Genomic DNA, 22,520 nt, shown 5'->3' with positions numbered 1-22,520 from the left:
CTTACAAATAATAAATAATGTCAGAGACAACTTTGAAATATTATATAGATACTCCAGCAAAGGAGTACATTTTTATTTTTAGTTAAAAAAATTACATAACTATGAAATATAGTTATTTTCTTCTAGAGAAAAACTCCTCCTAGCTATGAATTTAATCACAGTGTTAAAAAAATTATAAATGCTTTGAAAAATAACAGTACTATTGAAATAAATATACGCTCTCCTACAATGACCATTCTGAAGTTCAACCCCATTTGTTTGGAAGTTTACATGTTTGTTTAAAACCCCCTCTCACTACTATCCATAAATAATCTTTTATAATCAGCTTACAAGCTATAAATAGATCACATTTTCGCACTTATTTCAGTCAGTCATTGTACAAAAAGCACATTCAATATTATTTTTGCATTAAATTCTATGTGATAGGTATTACTATTATCTTCATTTTACAGTCAAAGACACCAAAGCACAGGATAAACAGTAAGTAGTGAAGACAGGAGTTAAATTCAGGCAGTCTTATTTCAGAGCATTGCAAGTATTAAATGAGTTAATATATGTAAGTACTTGCAATACCTAGTATATAGTAAGGCAATCAATGAAGTTTACGTTCCTATTGTACATTATGGGTAACCTGAAATTACCAAGCTCCTTACAGGTCAACCCATCGCTGGGTTGAGCAACCCCCTCTGATAGCTACCTATCAAATAATTAATCTTATCTGATTATAATTTATTACATGGTTATTATTATTAATATTTTAAAGCATATCTTAATTATGCTCACAAAACAAAGTAAAAAGGCAGAGTGAATGAAATCGGGTAGGAGATTAGTGTTTTTCTCTCCATGATCAGGAACCAGCATCTTCACTAAGAATTGATCTATACTGATACACTAGACAAAGAAGGTTTGCAACCCTTCATTCTTAAACTGAAATTGGAAAACATAAGACAAACTGTAATTAGAAAAAAAACTTAGTGAGACAACAGCAAAAAATAAGTAAAATAAACTGACTTAACTGTATCTTTATAATATTAACGTACATATTTCAACACATATAGTAACGTTATATTTCATTTAATATGTTGCCTTGATATTTATATATTTACAAAATTGAAATACTTAAGTCAAAGTGCTAAAATTAAATATATTACTTACCAATAAAGATAAGGTTTATCCTTATCAACATTAATGTTATTTAATGGATCCATACGAAACCAAGTGTTTAGGGTGAAGCCATTCTGATAAGGCCACTTTGCAATAGGGGGCAATGCAATTGCCTACAAGGCAATGAAAAAAGATACAAAAGTATCAGTTAAAGAAAACTTGACAGTAACTATAGTCAAATATGGATTTTACAGATTAAATAGTGAAGGCATAAATATCAGAAAATTATGGACAAATATAAAAATAGAAACTATTATCTTATTAATAGTCTACAAATACTACTTATTGACTATATTGCATTTTTAATTACTCAATGAATGATGTTTCATGTCTAGGTTACACAGGTTTCAGACTATACTCCAGGAAGTCCTCCTCCAGTTTCACTAATATGTCCCTTACACGTCTCAGAATTTTCAGCTTTCTATGGTTTATGTTAGGTTTTCAGTAATACTTCATTTTATTAAAGGAGGTTGAATCTTTAAATCAAAAAACAATTAGGTGAGAGAATATTAATGGGAGCAACACTAAACAAATATAAGTATTAAGAGATAATGCTCAGAATACTGAAATGAAGGAGAAAGAATGAGCTTTGTTATATAGAAACTTAACTGAAATTGATGACCAGAAAGGATTCAGCTCCACTCAGAAGGTAAGAAAGGAATAATACAGTACTCAAGTGATACTACCAATTAAAAAAAAAAAATCTAGCCATTGTAAGGAAAAAATGAGAAACTGAATGCTTGACTTGATGTCAACAAACATCTGAGTAGATTTATCGTCCTATGAGGTACCCAAATTTCCATGACATAAAAGGTAATTATCCATTATGATTTGATAACTGTTCTGCTCCCCCAAACAGATCCTTCATATTACTGAAAGAATAATAACCTTTCTCAAATACAAATAGTTCCATATTAAAAATTCTCTGCATTTAAAATAAAGCTTAAATTTCTTCACGTTATACAAGGCTCTTCACACACCCTATGGCTCCAACAAACCCTTTTGATCTTATGCACCTCTATCTACTCTACATTGCAAAGTATACCTAAATATGCCAGCTGTCCCACCTTTTCTGTTACAACTCCCCTTTTTGTATATGATGTTGCTTCTGTCCATAAGACTTCTTCCATCAAAACCCCAATCATCCCTCAATACCAGGCTAATGTGTCCCTCTTTGTAAAGCTTTCCTGGACATCACCACTCCAGCTTAGTTTCTCTTTTCATTGTGCTCCCATAGTACTTAGCACCTAAATCTACACTAGTTTACTATAAAAAGCTCTTTTTGCATCTGTCTACTCATTAAAGTTCTTCAAGAGTAACGAATATAATTTAGACTCCCAGCATGTGACATAAGACGCAGAAAACATTCAACATGTGGTCAATGGAAAAATCTCAAAGTGGCAAAGTTTATAAGTGCTTTTTGTTTTTAAAATAAAAACAAAACAGAAATATACACAGATACACATATACAATTTCAAATAAAGATTCAAAACCTAAAATTGAATTAAAATTTCCCATACAGTGTCCTTTCAGATTTTAATGTTAATTAGTTCAAGCAGTTTAATAGTCAATAAGCCTTCCTTAACGTTTTACAAAGGGAAAGATTTAAATTTCATTAGTTTTATTTGTTCGCTAGTAAAATGCAATTCTTGCCAAGTTTACTACTGGTTAATACCATGTTTTCCCAAAAATAAGACCTAGCTGGACAATCAGCCCTAATGCATCTTTTGGAGCAAAAATTAATATAAGACTGGGTCTTATATAATATTATTATATTGTATTATATTATGTATTATATTATATATTATATAAGACCTGGCATTATATTATATTATAGTATAGTATAGTATATATTGTATAAGACCCGGTCTTATACTAATTAAAATAAGACCGGGTCTTATACTAATTTTTGCTCCAAAAGATGCATTAAAGATGATTGTCCAGCTAGGTCTTATTTTCGGGGAAACACAGTACCTTCGTAAGTTTCACTACACCAGCATTCACTTACTATAGCTGCTTCAGAGTACCACGGTAAACAGGAGGAATATTTATTGAGGACACTGGAATAGTAAAGTGAAGCTACAGAATTGTATAAACTACTTAACACATATGTTAATTTGTTCTTAATGCCTGTGAAACACAACTGGCCCAGTGTTAGACTCAGGATTTTCAACCCTTTGCCAAGACCAGCATACTCAACTGCACTTTCACATCAGCAACAGGGGCTCATTACAGCACTCTCACTGGAGCAATGAAAAGCATTTAGGAGTACAGTCTATAGCTTCCTTTTCCCCCATTACTCCACATACCCATGCAATCTCTTATCCCCAACCAATGGCCTATCACTTTTTACATCATTGGTCTCATCACTCAGTCTACTGGGCCCTACATTTGAACTTAAACACTGAATTAAACTAAGAGGTACAGGTAAGAATTTGAGACAAGCTGCCCGTTAAGTTTTCCAGAACTACTCTTCCATCAAGGAAAAGATACATGGTCCAAAAGATCATTTGTTATTTCCCCATGGTCGGACTGAGAGAGTTCTAAATCATACACAGTGGCAAACACTAGTGAACCAAAACACAACAAAAAAGAAAGAAAAATGTTACAACAGAAAAATCTAAGCTTGAATGATAATGAAATAATAATAGTCTTTGGTCTTGGGATAATTGGTACCAAAAGCCTGACAGTCTATAGAATAATTGTATTTTCCTCAGTTTCATTGTGGACTTCCAATAATCCCATGGATAAATAAAGATCGTTATCATAGCCTATCTCTTCAACAAGACAGGCACCTTTAGTTAGAGACATTCTCTTAAATTTAATGCATAATAGCCAGAATAAATGTTTTAGGGACCTGAAATCTCTCATTTCTAGAAGGTACTCATCAACTTCTTGTTCTTATGTACCAACCAAAGCTTCTATACGATGCCTGATCACTGCGCTATACACCTGAAGCTAAAGGAGACTAATACTGAATGTCAACCAGAATTAAGTGACGATAATTAAGTGACTATATATATGTGTATATAGTCATGGGATATGGAATATACAGCTTTTCCCCCATTACTCCACAGGAATATAGTCAATGGTATGGTAACAGCTATACACAATGTCAGAGGGGTAGTACATGGGGAGCAGTTATCACTTTCTGAGGGGTATAAATGTCTAACTATTATGTTGCTTTGTACACCTGAAACTAATAAATAAATAAAATCACTCAGAGAAAAAGAAATACACAGATATCAATCTAACATGTATAAGACTATTATTGTTTTGCACACCTGAAATTAATAAAAAATAAAATAAAAAAAAACTACTGAGGAAAGTTCCCATTAAAAAAAAAAAAAAAGAATTATATGCTGTACATTACAAAATGCTGATGAAAGAAATTAAAGATGTAAATAAGCAGACAGACATATCATGTTCATAAATTGGAGGACCCAACATAGTAAAGATAATGTGAATTCTCCCCAAATTGATACTGGATTCAAGCAATTCCTATCAAAAACCTAGCAATATTTTTTTGTACATATAGACAGAATTATTCTGAAATTTAGATGGAAAGGGAAATGAAATAGAACAGCTGAAATAATTCTGGGGGACAAAAAGTGGGAGGAATTCCTCTACGTGATTTCAAGCTATAGTAATCAAAACTTTGTGTTATAGGCAGAGAGATGGATACATAGATTAATGGAACAGGATAGGGAACACAGATATAGTGTCACACAGGATAGCCAACAAATTTTTCATTACAAAGGTGTACAATCTATTCAATGAAGGACATATACGTTTTTTAAACAAATGCTGCTGGACCATTTGAATATCCATAGGCAAAAAAAAAAAAAAATGAACCTCAATCCAAACATTATACCTAGTACAAAACTTAACTCAAAATGGATTATAGATTTAAATGTAAAATGTAAAACTAGAAAACTTTTAGAAGAAAACAGTTGAAATTTTTTGGGACCTAGGACTTAGACATGCCACGAAAAGTACAATCCATAAAAATAAATAAATAAAAAATCTTTTGATAAATTGGACTTCATCAAAATTCAAAACCTTTGTTCTATATGTGACCCGTAAAGAAGATGAAAAGACAAGCAACAAACTAGAAAATATATGCAATCTACATATCTGACAAAAGGATCTATACCTAGAATACGTAAAGAACTCAGTAAAAAAATCAAATAGTTCAATTGGAAAATGGAAAAAGGCATAAAGGGAACTGTCCTGAATATAAGGATGAAAAAAAGCACATGACACAATGTTTAACATCATTAGCCACTAGGGACATGCAAATTAAGACCACAATAAGATGTCCATCCCTACGTGCCTATCAGAATGGCTAAAATGAAAAAAAAAAATAGTGACAACAACAGATGCTGCTAGGGATGCAGAGACACTGGATCTCTCATACATTGCTGGTGTAAAATCATACAGCCACTCTGGGAAATATTTTGGTCATTACTTAAAATTAATCATACATTTACCATACTACCCAGCAATTGCACTGCTGGGCATTTATGCCAGAAAAACGAAAACGTATCCACACAAAAATCTGCACATAAATGCTCTTATCAGCTTTATTTGTAATAGCTAAAAACCAGAAATGACCAAAATGCCATTAAAGAGGTACATTGCTAAACAAACTGGTGCATCCATACAATGGCTCACTACTCAGCAATAAAAATCAATAAACTATTATTGATGCATACAGCAACTTGGATGGGTCTCAAGGGTATTATGCTGAGTGGGGGAAGAAAGCCACTTTCAAAAGTCCACATACTGTATGATTCAACTTATACAACACTCTCAAAATGACAAAACTACAGGAATGGAGAACATATCACTGGTTGCCAAGCATCGGGGAATCATAGGGAAGAAGGCGTCAGTGTGATTATAAAGGGGTAGAATGAGAATTTTGTAATGATGGCATAGTTCTATACTGCAGTGGTGGTTAGACATTCTACACTTGTTTTAAAATGACACAAAACTATATGTACACATTACACCCATGTGAATTTTTGCTTTTGATATTTAAGATGTAACCATCGGGGGAAGAAACAAGTGAAAGGTATATGGCACATCTCTGTACTATAACTTTGCAATATCCTGTGTATATATAATTACCTCAAAATAAGCAGTTAAAATAAAGTTTGCTTAAATATTAACAGAATTTATTGCTACATGACAAATTATGGATTATTAATGGTATGTCCTTCAAAATTTTACTGTATTTTCCTATTTTCTCAAAATAGTCTTACATTATTTTTAGAATAAAAAGAAAATGCATCAAAACTGAAAATAAAAAAAGCTTCTATACAGTGTATATTGCATCCCTAGCCTTTTGCAACCCTTTTTAACTAATGCATACATCCTCCCTTAATCAATGCACAAAAGCTAACTTTGGATAGTACTGCCTGATATGGAACCCAGGCCTATTTACTTTCAAACCATTTGTGCCTGATTTTATCACCCATTTCGCAGACTCCTTATATTTCCTTTGATTCCCATGGTGCTAATGGCAAGTCCTGTGAAGTACCTTTCTGATTTTGGACTTAAGCTGCCTGTACATGCCCTCCATATTTCCTTCTACTATGTTTTGGGACCCACAGCTGGGTGTCCCTCGTTGTGCCCAGTGAGTCCATAGAACCTCACACCTATATCCCTCACTGTTTCCTGGTCTAGCTGACTCCAAAATCTATGTTCTTATCTATGGTAATAGGAAAAAAAAAAATTATTCTGATGTTCAGATGGGGTGCTTTCAGCGAACTGTTTCAGTGAATAGAAAAGTACACTATTTCCTAAATTAAGCAGATTAATGAAATAGATCATAGTCATGAATGGCAAATCTAATAATATATCCATAACAGTCACAGGGCATATAAAATTCTATCTTACATTTCATTTACCTTTATATAAATCACTGTAGAGTGTAAGTTCCTCTATGAATGAGTAAACGTTACCAAATTGCTTATATGGAGGCAGCACAGCTCATAGACAGGCATCTCCACAATACAAAACACAATTCAGAAGGCCTAGTACACATGGTTATTTGAGGTAATCAGTGTCATAATTTTAGTGATCTGAAAGCACTTCTCTCAGCAGTGATCCAAACAGTATGTACCCTCTTGTTACTAAGATACCACTGGTTCACATTCATCCAGAAGCAGATTATCAGAAACACTGTAATAGCATGGAGTTTAAAATTAACTCCTATCTGAATTTTTCAGCAGTTCAATAGCAGAAGTAATATGTCTGGAAATTAGCCAATCTGCTATTAAGTAAAACAGTGGACTTAAGGTCAGGCAAATTTTGGTTCAGGTTGTGGTTCTGCTTAATGATCCTAAACAATGTTACATCATTGAGGCTCAGTTTCTCAACTGATGTAACAAAGATAGTCTCATTACCTTACATAGCTTGTATGACAAATGAAATAATAGCCGTAAAAGTTCTTGTTCCCTCACCATTTCCTCCTCTCCATAGAATACATTTTTGACAAAATTCAACACTGATATCAACAGACTAATGATTAAATAAACCCCCAGTAAATAGGACTAGAAAGCAATTTCCTGATAAAGGAGATTTCTTAAAACCTATAATAAATAGCATAGTTAGGGTGAAACATTTAATGCTTTCCCTAAGACTGGGAATACGTAAAAATTGTTACTGTTACTCAGCATTGCACTAGAGGTCCTAAGCAGTACAATAAAAAGGCAAAGTAAGTATAAAGTACGCTTTATTCACAGATAAAGTTATTATCTTTGTAAATAATCCTAAAGCATTTACTAAAAAACTGCTTGGACTAATAAGTGAGTTTAGCAGTCTCAGAATATAAGGTTAATATACAAAAAAACCCCTTTTGCATTTCCATATACCAGCCACAAGCCGTATAGAATATTTGTGGGTAAATGTACCAAAAGATTTTTAAGTCCTGTATGCTGAAAACTTTGTATGCTGAAAACTACAAAACATTGAAAAAAATCAAAGAAAACCAAATAAAGATATACACTGTGTTTATGAACTGGAAGATTCAATATTGTTAAGATATCTATTATCTCTAAATTGTTCTATAGTTTAATACAATCAAAATCACAGCAGGCTTTTCATAAATTTGACAAGTTATTCACAAGTACATGGAAATGAAAACAATCTAGAATAGCCAAAATTATTTTTAAAATGAAGAACAAATTTGGAGTACTTATACTACAAAGAACTATTATACAGCTACTATTGAGACATTGGCATAAGGATATATAGGACAAAAGTAAAAATAGAAAGTTCAGAAATAGATCCACACAAACATGGCCAGGTAGTTTTCAAGAAAGGCTTCAAGGTAATCAAATGTGAAAAAAAAAATTGTCTCTTCCACAAATGGTTATGAAGTTATTCAATATCCATATACAAAACAAATAATCAAAGCTTAACCTCCAACCTTTCCTCACACAACATTAAAAATTCAGTTACAACATAGTCAAGGGGATGTAAAGTACAGCACAGGGAATATAGTCAATAATACTGTAATAACTATGTGTAGTGCCAGGTGGGTACTAGACTTATCAGGGGATCACTTCATAAATTATATAAGTGTCTAACCACTATGCTGTGCATTTGAAACTAATATAAAATAATACTGAATGTCAAGTGTAATTGAAAACTAAAAATAATTTTTAAAAATTCACACAAAAGGATCGCTAACCTAAATTATAAGAGCTGAAGCAACACAGCTTTTAGTAGAAAAAGTGAAAAAATGTTGTGACTTTGTTTATACTGATTTCTTAGATTACAAAAGCATATGCCATAAGGGAAAGAAGATTTTAATTGAACTTCATAAAATTAAAACCTTTTATACTTCAAAAAATACTGTTAAGAAAATAAAAAGGAATGCCATAGATTGTAAGAAACCATTTGACAAATACATATCTGAAAAATTAACTTAATATACAATAATCTCTTAGGATAATAAAATAAAACATCAAATTTTTAAAAATGAACAGAAGATTTGAACACAAACATCGCAAAAGAAGATAAAAGAATGGCCAATAAACACATGGAAAAAATGCTCAACTTCATCAGTCATGAGGTGATACAAAATTAAAACCACCATGCGGTACCACTACATAATCATTTAGATGACTCAAATAAAAAAGATGGACAATGACCAGGATGCAGATCAATCATGATTCTCATACACTGCGGATGGAAATGCAAAACTTTCCACTACGGAAAGCAGTCTGCCTTCTCATGGAAAAAGACACACATTTACCATAAATCCCAGCAATCTCTTTCTTATGTATTTATTACTCAAGAGGTAAGAACAGATGCCCACAGAAGATCTATGTTCAAATGTTCCCTGCAGTTTTATTTACAATATCCAAAAACTAAAAACCCAGCTGTCACTCAACTAATCACTGGATAAAATGTGGCATATCCATAAAATGTAATACTACTCAAAATATAAAGGAACAGAATAAGCTACTGGTAAGCTACAACATGGATAATCTCAAAAGCATTATGGTAAGTGAAAGAAGCCTGAGAAAAAGGCTACATACTGTGTGATTTTACTTATATGAAATTCTGGAAAAAGCAAAATTAAACCACAAAATAAATCAGAGGTTGCAAGAGAAAGGGGTTGGGAAGAGGAGACTGGCTTCAAACAGAAACAAGGGAATTTGGGGCAGTGATGGAATTGTTCTAAATCATGATTGTGGTGGTGGTTACTAGACTATTACAAACTCATCAAACCAGACTTTTTAAATGGTGAATTTTATTGTATGTAAATTATACCTTCATAGAGCTGACTTAAAAATATATAAATAAAAATAAACATATGTATTTTAAACTTACCGCAGCACTACAACCAGGGAAATTGAAAAAAGTATCAGGACCATGTCTTTGTGGCATCTGATTAAGAACTGATAATAATTTTACTGCATGTCTTGGCTGAGGAAACAAGAAAAAGAAATGTCATTGTACAGATTTAGCAAAAATACCTAATATGTCACGTTAGCCACTGAACTGTTTTCTAACCAGAGAAAATTAATCTCAAATCATTTGCGGAACTCTTTAAGAGGAACAATTTCCATTACAAATTCAAGTTTACAGCTCTCTAGAGACAAATTGTTGAACATTAAGTATTAATGCACTGATATTGAATACTTCTCCCTCTGACCACAGCTTACCCAGATTCCACTTTCTCCTCGAAGCATGCTGAACAAAAGCTTCAACTCCTTCACAGTGATGCTGTAGCTGGCAAGAACCCCCAACATATCAACTAGAAGATCTTCAAAGGAAAATAAAGTTATTCTGAACTCTAGTCATGAGCTGCCATCTGTCAAGGTAATACACTTTTTTAAAGAACAAAAGTTATCAACTATCATTTTACATATATATGTATATCTAATATAGCTAAACATCCTCATGAATAATCATTCTAATTAGTTAAGCTAAAATAAAACCAAAAAATTAAATTTAAGTTTTAGGACTTTTTTCCCCATCAGATTTCCATCTCCATTAACTTTTCTTAGCAAATATATACATTTTTATGAGTTACCAGAATAAACACACACATACATACACCTGGCTGCATTCAAGGAAAGATAGGCAAAAATATGCAAAGATACAATGACTGAACATTTTAAATTAGTGACCATATTTTCTTTTAGAACATGTTTCTGAAATACTCTTTGGCACATTAATAATTCTGAGCATTTATTCCTTGCCTGGCACAATTCCAAGTGGTTTACATGTATTAACGTCACAAATTCTCATAACAAGCTTATGAGATAAGTACTACTACCATAACCCTTCTAAAAACTAGGAAAGTGAGGCTTAGATCACTTAGTTACATTGAGTAAGAACACACTCCAGTAAGTGGTAAAGTTAGAATTTGAACAGAGGCAGTATGGCTCAAGAGCCCTCATTCACACCCACTAGTCTCTAAATGGAAGTATCATTTAAATGTATCACTAGTGATATCCATTACGCTAATGTGTTTATGTGCATATAACAGACACACCAGATCCCCAAATAATAAAAAATATATACATTTAATCTCATGTCCTTAATTACTTTCTCATCTCTAGACATTGTGAGTCATACCTCTGTCAATTTTTCTTTGCAAGAAATTAAACATCTAAACACTTTTACTTCATTTTCTTGATTTCTAAGCACTTCCTAAGAATTAAGGATACTACACAAGTTATTACAATCAATACACATATACATTCTAAACTATTTATCATCAATTAATAAATAATTAAATTAGGATAACTTGAAATAATTAGTTATTGATATATAATATATATTATCCAATATCATAGGTTAATAGCTGGAATTTGAGACTTTAAAAATATCACATATTTCAAAATTGAAATTTAATATGATTATTTTCATCAATAAATAGCTGACTGATTTCACTTAATGTCACAAGAATAAACAATCTCTACGATAAAAATGTGACTGTGGATATGTCATTTTTGAGACAGATCTTTTAATGAAACAAAATGCTTAACCATTCAAGTAACAAAAACATTCAGTTTCTACATATTAGTCAGAAGATCTGTTTCTAAGAGAGAATTCTAGATAAAAATCAAACATCTTAAAACCCTAAGTTAATATGAAGCATTTTTAAGCAATTAACTCCAATGGCAATCTTCATAGAAGATATCTTAAAGGTTCACCTACAAATACTTTAAAAAAAAAATTAAGATCTATTTACAAACCTTCATCTCATCTCCTATGTATATCACAAAAAAGTGATCTATTAAATTTGTATTTAATGATATAATTATTAAAATTTCTTATTTATTGTGCATGTAACATAACCAAGCAGCTCAGTTAAATTTTATAACAGGTCATCTTTTCTGAACAAGATTTTTAAAGGAAAAATATACTAAACTATGAAATTCTCTTATCAATTTGCTATGGATATTAAGTTTAACCACCTTCTAGTGTTACTTTCACATTATTAAACGAAAAGTACCTCTTTGAACTTAACATACTACAAAAATTCAGAGTAAAAACTTAGTGTCTTGGTGATTATTTAGTACCATGTTTCCCCAAAAATAAGACAGGTCTTATATTAATTTTTGCTCCAAAAGACTCATTAGGGCTTATGTTCACGGGATGTCACCCTGAAAAATCATGCTAGGGCTTATTTTCCGGTTAGGTCTTATTTTCGGTGAAACACGGTATGGCATCTAAATTTTAATTTCTCTACTGAGAAGTAAGGCAGAGGTACTTTCAATGCTTAAAATAACAAAATGTAAAAGTTTTGTTATCAGTATTACTGAGAACAAAAGGTAAGAGAATTAAGAAGCTTTATATAATAGAAAATGTAAAAACATGAACTTCTGTGGTACTATCACATTTACTATCACCTCACATCTCAATACTCATGAATTATGTACCAGTTTATCTACAAAGCACATTACTTGTGGCTCATTTTGTAAAACGCACTCTAAAAAGTGGTAATCAATTTATTACTTACCAATAAAATTAAAAAATAAGGGCTTAAACCCAGATAAAGGATTCAAAAATCACATGATCATCTATAAAACATGTGTACATAGATGCTTATACAAATAAATTCCTGTTAAACAATGCTAGAATTTACAGAAATGGTACATCTACATTAAAAAGATGTTTTAAGTTTGAATCATATTTTTCTTCAAGTGAACCATTTGCAACCAATATAGACAATGCTAAATCTTTCTAAATAGAGATAGATGCCACTATGAAAGCAAATAGAAATTATTTCTAATATATAAAACAAAACATTTTAAATATTGTTTAAATTTAAAAAGCATTCATCTTTAACCTGCTCCTCATTCCATTCATTACTGATTAATGTTTTGTTCTACTAATATTAAAGCATAAGGCAAAATATCATAGTGGATTCTCTAGTGTCTAAACTACATTTAAGGATTAGATATGATACTGTAAGGAGTCATATTAGCACTTTTAGAATTATTAAAACCCTCTCATGTCAGAAGAAACTTATGCTGAAGATTCATGGCTTAAGAGAATCTACATTTTGAACTCTAAACTTCTTTTCTGGGAATGACTGTTGCTCTAGGACCATCTTTCAAAACATTTCTACTGAAGTACATCTAACCACAGAAGGAAATGAACTTGAAAAGGTCTGGTGGGAAGAACCATAGATTTGAAAGTTATTCTTTGAAATAACACATAACAAGCACAAAATTAAAAAATTTTATCTGTAAATTTCATGCAAATTTTATGTTCTATTACATAATATATGTGTTTATTTTCATACAAAAGTTTCTCCAAAAAACTTTCAAAGTAAAGTGGACACTTCCAAAAAATACAACATGCTTAATTATCCTAAGACTTTTAGTTCCTCTTTTCATAGTTGCATATAGGCCAGATTAAAGAGCATGGATGGAGCTCTGAGAATTTGATAAAGTGCTCATTACACAGAAATATATGTATTGTGATATTTTAATTATGTGCAGGTTTAATTAAATATTACATAGAAAGGTATTGTTTATTTTTCTAAAAGATTTCATAGCACCTATTCCACATTATTGAGATTTTTTTCTAAAACCTGGGAAAGCAAAATTAGTGATTATGTTTGTATAATACAGAATAAATTAATCTGTTATTTGTCAGGTTTTCTCTTAATATAAAAGGCAAATTTTCCATCAATTTCTATTCATCTATTTTAAATCAAGGTAGCTTCAACAAATCCATATTACTAACAGAATATAAAGAAGTACATGAATCTTTATACACATTGAAATTATACTTTCCTGTCAGATAACCTCATACCTGCTATCATGTCATCTACAGCACTCATTTTCAGCAATACTTGTTCAATTAGCCCAACTTCTGTGCTAGTCTGTAAATTCCGAACACTTTTTCGTAGAATGGCTGTAAACATGCTCCATATTTCTGCTTGACATGTTACATCACAGTGCTCCAAAAGCTCAGTCATGCATGTTATACTCTCAGCATCCTGGATAATAAAATTCATCTCCAAGTCAAATTCTCCACCAACCAGCTGAAAATAAAAAAAAAAAAAAAAAAGGAACAATAAGTAATGATAAGGTGGGAGGTTATTTATAACAATAAAATAATACCAAATATTCAACTAGCAAGAAAGTATAGTTACTCTAAAAAATTTCATGTCTTCTAGTCTAAAACTAATTTGGATAAAAATGTATAAGCTACAAAAATCTAAAAGGTGCTATAAGACTGAAAATTAGCAAAGAGAAATGCATTTTTTTTTTTTTTAATGGACAAAGGTGATTTCAAATCTACAAGAACAGAGTAAAACAGCATATGACTACTGAGTGAGATTCAGGAGAAATTCCTATAAAAAGGAGTTTGGCTCTTAAAAAGTGATAAACACTAGAAGATGCAGAGTTCACTAAGGATAAATGTTAAGTAATAATACGAAAATGTTGAAATAATAGAATCAATGTTTAAAAAGAAGTTTAACAGAGAAATACCTAATATCTTGTAATACTTTTTAAAGAACTGTGACATGATAAAGGTGTGTTAACAGCAGTATGTTTGACTTGTGGCATTATGCCAAATAAGTCAAAAGTATTACTGTCCCTTTCAAATGCAACTTTAAGTATAGTGATAGACAAATACACACAGAATAATAGATATAATACAATGACACACTATTCTCTACTGATCAATAGTACATGAATTATTTATTATATTCAGTTATAAGTACCATTCTTAACATTGACGAACTGGATGTCTTCTTAGTCTAGAGAATGGAAAATTTAGGAAGACAATAATAGCCATATACAAAGTACCTGATAATTTGGAAGTTATTTATTCATTCGTTCAACAAAAATTTTATTAAAAAACTAGGACTTACTGTTCTAGGAACTAGGACCATATCCGTGGACCAAAAAAAAACAAACAAAAACCAGCCCGTGTGCTAATACTACTAAATTCCAAGAATAAAGATGTACATATGTATATAGTATGCATACTCTATCTAAAAAAAGGTTGAAGTTGGCTTACAAGTACATAAAGCATAAAAGAAAACATAAATTGTGAGGAGTTGGCAAAGAGGAAACAAAGGAAAAGTAAGATTAGGGCAGATAGGGACTAGAAATTAAATTCAAAAAGTAGAATTAGTTTTCCATCAATGAAAGGTGTTCATTACTATAGATGAATGACCACACGGTATGATAAAAATGGGATAAATAATATAATAACAACACCACCACCTAGTCGTACATTTAGACTATTCTAAGTGCTTTACACATATTTTATAATTTAACTCTGACTACAACTTATGAGAAAGACACTATTATTATCTTCATTTTACAGATAAGGAATCATAGGCAAAGAAAGTTTAACTAAGTTGCAAAAGATCACAGAACTAGTAGGTAGAGGATCCAGAATCAAAACCCAGTAAGTCTGTCTTCACACAAGTCCATACAAGGAATAAAATCTCATTTAAGAATATTTTTAAAGTCTTCCAAAATTTAAGAATTTTAAAACAAAATATTCTCACATTTCAAAATATACTCTATACACATTTTTCTCTGCAACAACTGCAAAATTCAACTTTATAAGAAACTAGCCTTCATGATATCTTCTGACCTGTTTTACTGGATAGTCTGTGGTTAACGGCTGCTTTTTGCTTCTATGTATGAAACGACTTCAACTCCTCCTACTACTACTAGTTTATTAACAATAACCACTACAAGGGCGGTTGACTCTGAATTTAGATTTCCTGGATTCAAGTTTCAAGCTGCACAACTCACTTGTGGTATGACCTTAACGACGCTACTTCTCTAAGCCTCAGTTACTTCATCAACAACATGGGAATAAAAGTTCTTATGTAATCTGTTTTATAAGGATTAAATAAAGTAACTGGGTCATAAGCACTTAGGAACAAAGTTAGGCATATATTTAGTTAAGGTTAGCTAGTATCAATTATCTTATAAACCCAGCTTTGAGCTAAAGGATGTAGTCACCTGATCACATACATCTAACGTACATGAAACGGCCAGCTTAAGCCTTAAATTTCCATCAAATGCTAAACTATTATGGATTAGGTTCTCTCTTAGCTATTACTTGTAGATCTATGAAAACCAACAACATTTTCACTATGCCACAGCCTTACCAAAGAACTGCTTGCTTATTCATTATTACAAGTGCAATAGATTTGTGTGACAACTATGAACCTTGTAGACCAGTAATTAGTAACTCAGAAGATGCTCTCTAGAAGTGAATCATATAGAGAAATAAATAGGTTTGAAAAGCAGTGATGTGGGCATTTACTAATTGAACTATTAGAAGCAGATTCCAAGGTTAAAGCCTATCAGCCTCTGAATAAATCTCTGTTAAAAATTAGTATTCACTAAAGTAGAGGAACACTGAACAATTTTTTCAGACTAATCTAAACAAGTTCTAAGTGCTTTAGCATAATCTGGTATAACCAAGAACCATGATAAAATGTGGTTATAAAACGCTACTAACACAAAAACACTAATTCAAAAGATGCTCGTATGTACACTGCTATGTTCACTGCAGCATTATTTACAATAGCCAAGATATGGAAGCAACCTAGGTATCCATCCATAGGTGAATGAATAAAAAAGATATGGTACACACACACACACACACACACATACACACACACACACACACACACACAATGAAATATTAGTCAGTAATAAAAAAGAATGAAATCTTTCCATTTGCAACAACACGGATAGACCTAGAGGGTATTATGCTAAGTGAAATGAGTCAGACAGAGAAAGACAAATACCATATGACTTTACTTATATGTGAAATCTACACAGAAACAAAACAAATGAACAAACAAAACAAAAACAGATCCATAGATACGGAGAACAAATCGATGGGTTTCCAGAGGGAAGGGGGGAATGGGTGGAAAAGATGAAGTTGAGTAAGACGTACAAATTTCCAGTTATAAAATAAATCAGCCACAGGGATGTAATGTACAGCATCATAAAAAAATAGTCAATAATAGCTAATAATTATGCACAGTGACAGATAGTTACTAGACATATCTTACTGATCACGTTATAAGATATATAAACTGAATTGCCATGTTGTACACCTAAAACTAATATAAAATTGTATACCAACTATACTTAAATAATTTTTTTAATTACTGTACAAAAATTTGCATATAAAATGCTGACGTGGAAATATCTTATGAAAGTATTGTTTTTATAATTATTAGCAATTTAAATATCTTGTTTATTTTTTTAAATATAGAGTCTTTGAATATCTCTGTTTTGAACCTTATATTATTAGGATCATATGGGGTAATTCAGTGTTCATTAATTAGATCAAATTGGACAATTACTAACCAGTTGGATTTCTTTGCAACTTACTCTGCTGAACAAACTCCAAACTAGATAACATTGCTTCTAAAGTCCCAATTTGACACCCTAGATCCAGCTTCCTCTATTTCCCATTCCCTACCTACTGTCATAAAGAACATTTCTGCAATGCCATCTCTCACTTCATCTAAAACTCTTCAGATACGTTACTAGCAATGCATGGCACAGGGTTCTCTCGCACCTCTTAAATTTGTTAACTTCCATTAAACCTCCAATTATCAGTTTAGATATCACTTAATCCAGACAGCCTCCCCAGTAACCACAAAGATGACCTTTCTCTGAACTCACATTATGATCCATGCACACCACAGCTATCATTACATGATGTCATAGGTGTTTACAGATTTCTCTCTAGGTCCCATATTACAATAAGCTTTGTAGGGTAAGGACAATTTCTATCTAACTATCGACTATTTCTACACCACTAGCACCCTATCAAGCCCAGTAAATTATTCAGTATTTAACATGGAATGGGAAGATGGCAGGATGGGAGAACAGGAGGGAGTTAAACAGACCCGCGGAAGGCTTCACTAATGCTGGTCAGTCACCAAGCTGAAAGCCAGACTTTCCACTGACCTCGACTCCTCCTTCAGCAATGAATTGCTCCTATTGCCATATATCTTATTTAATGTTCCAAAATGACCACAAAGCCAAAAATGATGTTTTCTCATTCCTCTTTATACCACTCCCTGGCCTTACATTTTTTCTATCAATACATGGAAAATACGTAAGGTTTCACAGGTAAAATTCAGTTGATTTGTGTTATTGACTAACGATAAATATACTACACACAATTGTTAAAATCAGTCTTAAATATATTTCTACTACCAATTTCTAATTATTTTAAAGTGAAACTGCTTTACAACACCTTCCTTTGAAAAAGAATTGTAGGAGTGACATCACCAAAAAATGGCATAGAGGGCAACCCCAGGGTTCTGTCTTACTTAAAAAACTAATGAGCTGGCAAAAACTATCAGACTGAACTTCTAAAGAATTCTGGAATCAAGTCAAAAACATACGACCACCATGGGAAGACTTGGTGAAGACGCAGCCACTGTTTTGTGATAAAAAGCATTGTTCCACCTGGAATCGCCCACACCCCAGACTAAAAACAGTCATGAGGACAACAGCCTACACTGTAGTGAGGGCTGCTATTCCCACAGGGAGTCGCAGGGAACTTGTTCTCAAAAATTGTTGTGGTGGGTCTCAGCTATCTGACGCTCCCGTAGGACACATACAAAGAGTTCCTTTTGTTTCACCCAACTCAGAATATCCCCAGAGCAGGGAAACTTTTGTTGACAGCATTCAACAGCCCAGGTATTAGCTGCATCAGTCTGGGACAAGAGATAATACTTGGGACAAGCAATAGATAAACCTGGAAGCCTGGGAAGGAAGAAGTGGGGAAAGGAAATACATGTGGGTAAAAGGTCTTTTAAAAACTCTCACATACACAGAAGAATTGAGAAAGCCACATTCATGCTCACAGCAAGTTGCACATTCCAAAAATGTCTTAAAAGACCCTAAGCTTTCACTTGTAGGAAGTAAAAGCTAAGGCAGAGTTGTAAACAGCCTAAGAACTGAAGGAATATCCCAACACAAAACAAGTCTGCAAAGATGGAGGGAGTATTTTCTTCTTTTTTCCTTCTTTTCTCCTTTCCTTGGCTCCAGGCACTTAAGGTAAAACTGTCAAAATACCCGCCTACTCACCACCAAAAAAAAACAGAACACAGAACACAGACTTCAGCGGCCACACATGACAGAGAATACAGAGCTTCGGAATACAGTTTAGAAAAGTCACTAAGCAAACAACCCACAACAGCAATAACAAACACAAGGAAGAAGTGAGAAGAATCTGATTTCCAGAGTTTCCAAATTACAATATTCAAAATGTCCAGTTTACAACACAAAAATCATGAGAGAGATGCAAAGAAACAAGAAAAGATGTCCCATCTAAAGAATACATTAATGTAATGTTCAAAATTTGGTAACTACATTTATCTTGATTATCTTCTCCCTCTATTCTGTTTTTCTGCTTTTTTTCTTAGTGAACAGATGTCTTTTTACTGTAAGTCAATCAAATTACTTGTAGAAACAGATATAACCTAAATTACAAAGCTCTTGAACTATGAATTTCTAAAGAATACATCTTCAAAATAAAGCAATATTTATATGAAATTTTACAAAAATAAAAATGTGGAAACATAATACAAAGTGTGATGTTGGGAACATTTATTATGTGCTGAGTAATTTTTGTACATGGATAGCCTCCTTTAATTCTCACAACTCTGTGAGATGAGTATCTCAAACAATGAAATTGAAGTTGGCATAAGTAACTTGCCTAAGGTCCCAAAGCTAATATCAGCCTCGAAATTTGTTTTAACTTGTCAATATCATAAAGAATTAACAAGTGAATCTATACCAGAGAGACCACCCCCGGGATATAAATACGTACCTCCACCAGTCATCTAACCTTCGAGATCTGCAGGTAAACATTAGCCTAAAAATTAAGGACTTTTAGATATGTGTTTAGTAAATAACAGGAGAATATAATTTGGTCATGAACATAATAACAGTTAATGATCCTAAACCCAGCTGAAAAACTAAGTAAAAAAAAAAATAGAAAGAAAGAAAATTACTTGTTTCCTATCTCCTTCACACCAGTCCTCTCTACAAAGTAATATCTACTGGCAATCTTTCTGTGGTATAAAAATAACTATACCCAAGAGTATAACAAATGCTGTTACAAATACAATCCAAAAAACTCTAAGGAAGGGGAGGAGAAAACAAAGGGAGTGACTATCATACAATAAGTGACTTATTTAAAATATATTTTAAACAACATGCAGTTGATTAAAAGCAGTAAAACCACCTTTATAATTGCATAATATGACTATAACGAACACATACAGTACACTTAGCTGCTTACATAGAGCCAACTGACATGTAAGATGAAGTAAAAATTAGAAGTGTTAATTAAATTACCAAACCATCATATGCTATTAAATTCTAACTGCTAGCCTAACACTGAAAACCCTAAGAAATCCATTTCATAAATAAAAACAAAATAAAGACTTCCACAGACAAATGAAAGCTGAGAGAACTCATTGCCTGCAGGCTTTACTACAAGGAATGTTAAAGTAACTTCTTCCAGAAGGAAAATGATACCAGATGGAAATCTGAAATGCCACAAGAAATTGACTAGTGCCAGAATTGTTAAGTCTGTTGTTAAATACAAAAGACTTTCTTCATTTTTAAAAACACTTTAAAAGATACCTATTTGAAGCAAAAAATAAGAACAGTATATAAGGGATTTATGACACATTTAGAAGGAAAAACAATGATAGCCAAGTGCACAAAAGACAGGAAAGGGGAAAGAAATATAAGTGTACTTTTAAAAGGTTCTTATCCCATAGTTGAAGTGGAATATCATTTGAAGGCAGAAGGCAGTAAGTTAATGATGCATATTGTTAACTTACTGTATTATCATATTATTACAATATGATGCATATTGTAAACTCTAAGAAAAAAAAAAAAGCACTAAATGTAAAAAAGAAATACTAAAGACCTTAACAGACACCTTATTGAAGAAGATACACAAATTGCAAATAAGATTATGAGAAAATGCTCTATCCGTATTACATGTCATCAGGGAAATGCCAATTAAAACAATGAGATATCACTACACACCTTTTAGAGTGACCGAAAACCAGAACACTGACAACACCAAATGCTGGTGCAAAAGTGGAGCAACAGGAACTCTCATTCATTGCAGTTCAGAATACAAAATGGTACAGCCACTGTGGAAGACAGTTTGGTGGTCTCTTAACAAAACTAAGTATATTCTTACCATAAAATCTAGCATTATGCTCCATGGTATTTACTCAAAGGAGCTGAAAACTTGTGTCCACACAAAACTATACAAACAGATGTTTATAGCAGCTTTATTCATAACTACTACCAAAACTGGAAAGCAACCAAGATGTCCTTCAGTGGGTTAATGGTACATACAAACAATAGAATACCATTTAGCACTAAAAAGAAAAGCACTATCAAGCCATGAAAAGACATGGCGGAATCTTAATTACACATTACTAAGTGAAAGAAGCCAATTTGAAAACACTATATACTGTATAATTCCAACTATATGACATTCTGGAAAAGGCAAATTATGGAGACAATAAAAAGAGCAGTGGTTGCCAGGGGTTCATGAAGAAAGGGATGATGAATAGGTGCAGCACGAGGATTTTTAGAGCAATGAAAATATTCTGTATGATACTATAATGCTGAATACACGTCATTATATATTTGTCTAATCCACAGGATGTATAACACCAAGAGTGAACAATAAGGTAAACTATGGACTTAGGGTGATTATGATGTAATCATGTAGGTTCGTTGACTATAACAAATGTGCCACTCTGGTGGGGGATGTTGACAATGGGGGGATGCTATACATGTGTGGAGGCAAGGGGTATGTGGGTAATCTCTGTAGCTTCCCTTCAATTTTGCTGTGAACCTAAAAAAAGAAAAAATTGAAGAAACCAATATGTATAATTAATAAATCAATAGATGTAAAACATCATAACAAATATTCAATTAACTTAAAACAGGACATGAAAAATGAAACAGAAAGAAAGATATGATAATAGAAAATAAACAGCAAAGGTAGCCAACTGAAATGTGGTCATATGAGTTACACTGATGTAAATAATCTAAAATCATCACTTAAAACGCAGAGATTGCAACAATGTATAAAATATATATAGCAAGCTCCAACAGTATTCTATACACCCCACCCCCCAAAAAAAAATGTAGAGGTCAGCAAACTTTTTCTTAAAGGGCCATACAGTAAAACTTTTAGACTTCCAAGCCATATGGTCTCTATTCTAGCTACACAATTCTGCATTTGTAACTTGTAAACAGCCACATACGATATGTAAATGATAAGGTGTGGCTGTGTTCCAGCACTCCTTA

General features: G+C 32.4%; 1 protein-coding gene and 1 long non-coding RNA gene across 13 annotated transcripts in view; one reads left to right on the top strand and one right to left on the bottom strand.

The window, feature by feature from the left end:
* Nucleotides 1–22,520, bottom strand: part of NBEA (neurobeachin) — a 662,791-nt gene that overhangs the window by 579,970 nt on the left and 60,301 nt on the right. For all 7 annotated transcript variants that reach the window (XM_019736455.3, XM_074330023.2, XM_074330024.2 and 4 more), the window contains exons 2-5: nt 13,963–14,194; nt 10,350–10,450; nt 10,015–10,110; nt 1,156–1,277 (exon numbers count right to left, since the gene is read on the bottom strand). In XM_019736455.3, coding sequence (XP_019592014.2) covers nt 1,156–1,277; nt 10,015–10,110; nt 10,350–10,450; nt 13,963–14,194 — 551 coding nt within the window. The remainder of the gene's footprint in view (nt 1–1,155; nt 1,278–10,014; nt 10,111–10,349; nt 10,451–13,962; nt 14,195–22,520) is intronic.
* LOC109449832 (uncharacterized) overlaps nt 1–22,520 on the top strand; it is a 266,951-nt gene that overhangs the window by 237,123 nt on the left and 7,308 nt on the right. For all 6 annotated transcript variants that reach the window (XR_012495587.2, XR_016019145.1, XR_016019146.1 and 3 more), the window contains one exon: nt 10,345–10,506. This is a non-coding gene — a long non-coding RNA (uncharacterized LOC109449832). The remainder of the gene's footprint in view (nt 1–10,344; nt 10,507–22,520) is intronic.

Source organism: Rhinolophus sinicus, chromosome 16, assembly GCF_057876585.1.
Source record: "Rhinolophus sinicus isolate RSI-liver-muscle chromosome 16, RSI-T2T, whole genome shotgun sequence".
In the NCBI taxonomy this organism is placed as follows: Eukaryota; Metazoa; Chordata; class Mammalia; order Chiroptera; family Rhinolophidae; genus Rhinolophus; species Rhinolophus sinicus.
Note: the sequence above shows the minus strand (reverse complement) of the source record. Positions and strands in the feature narration are given on the sequence as shown.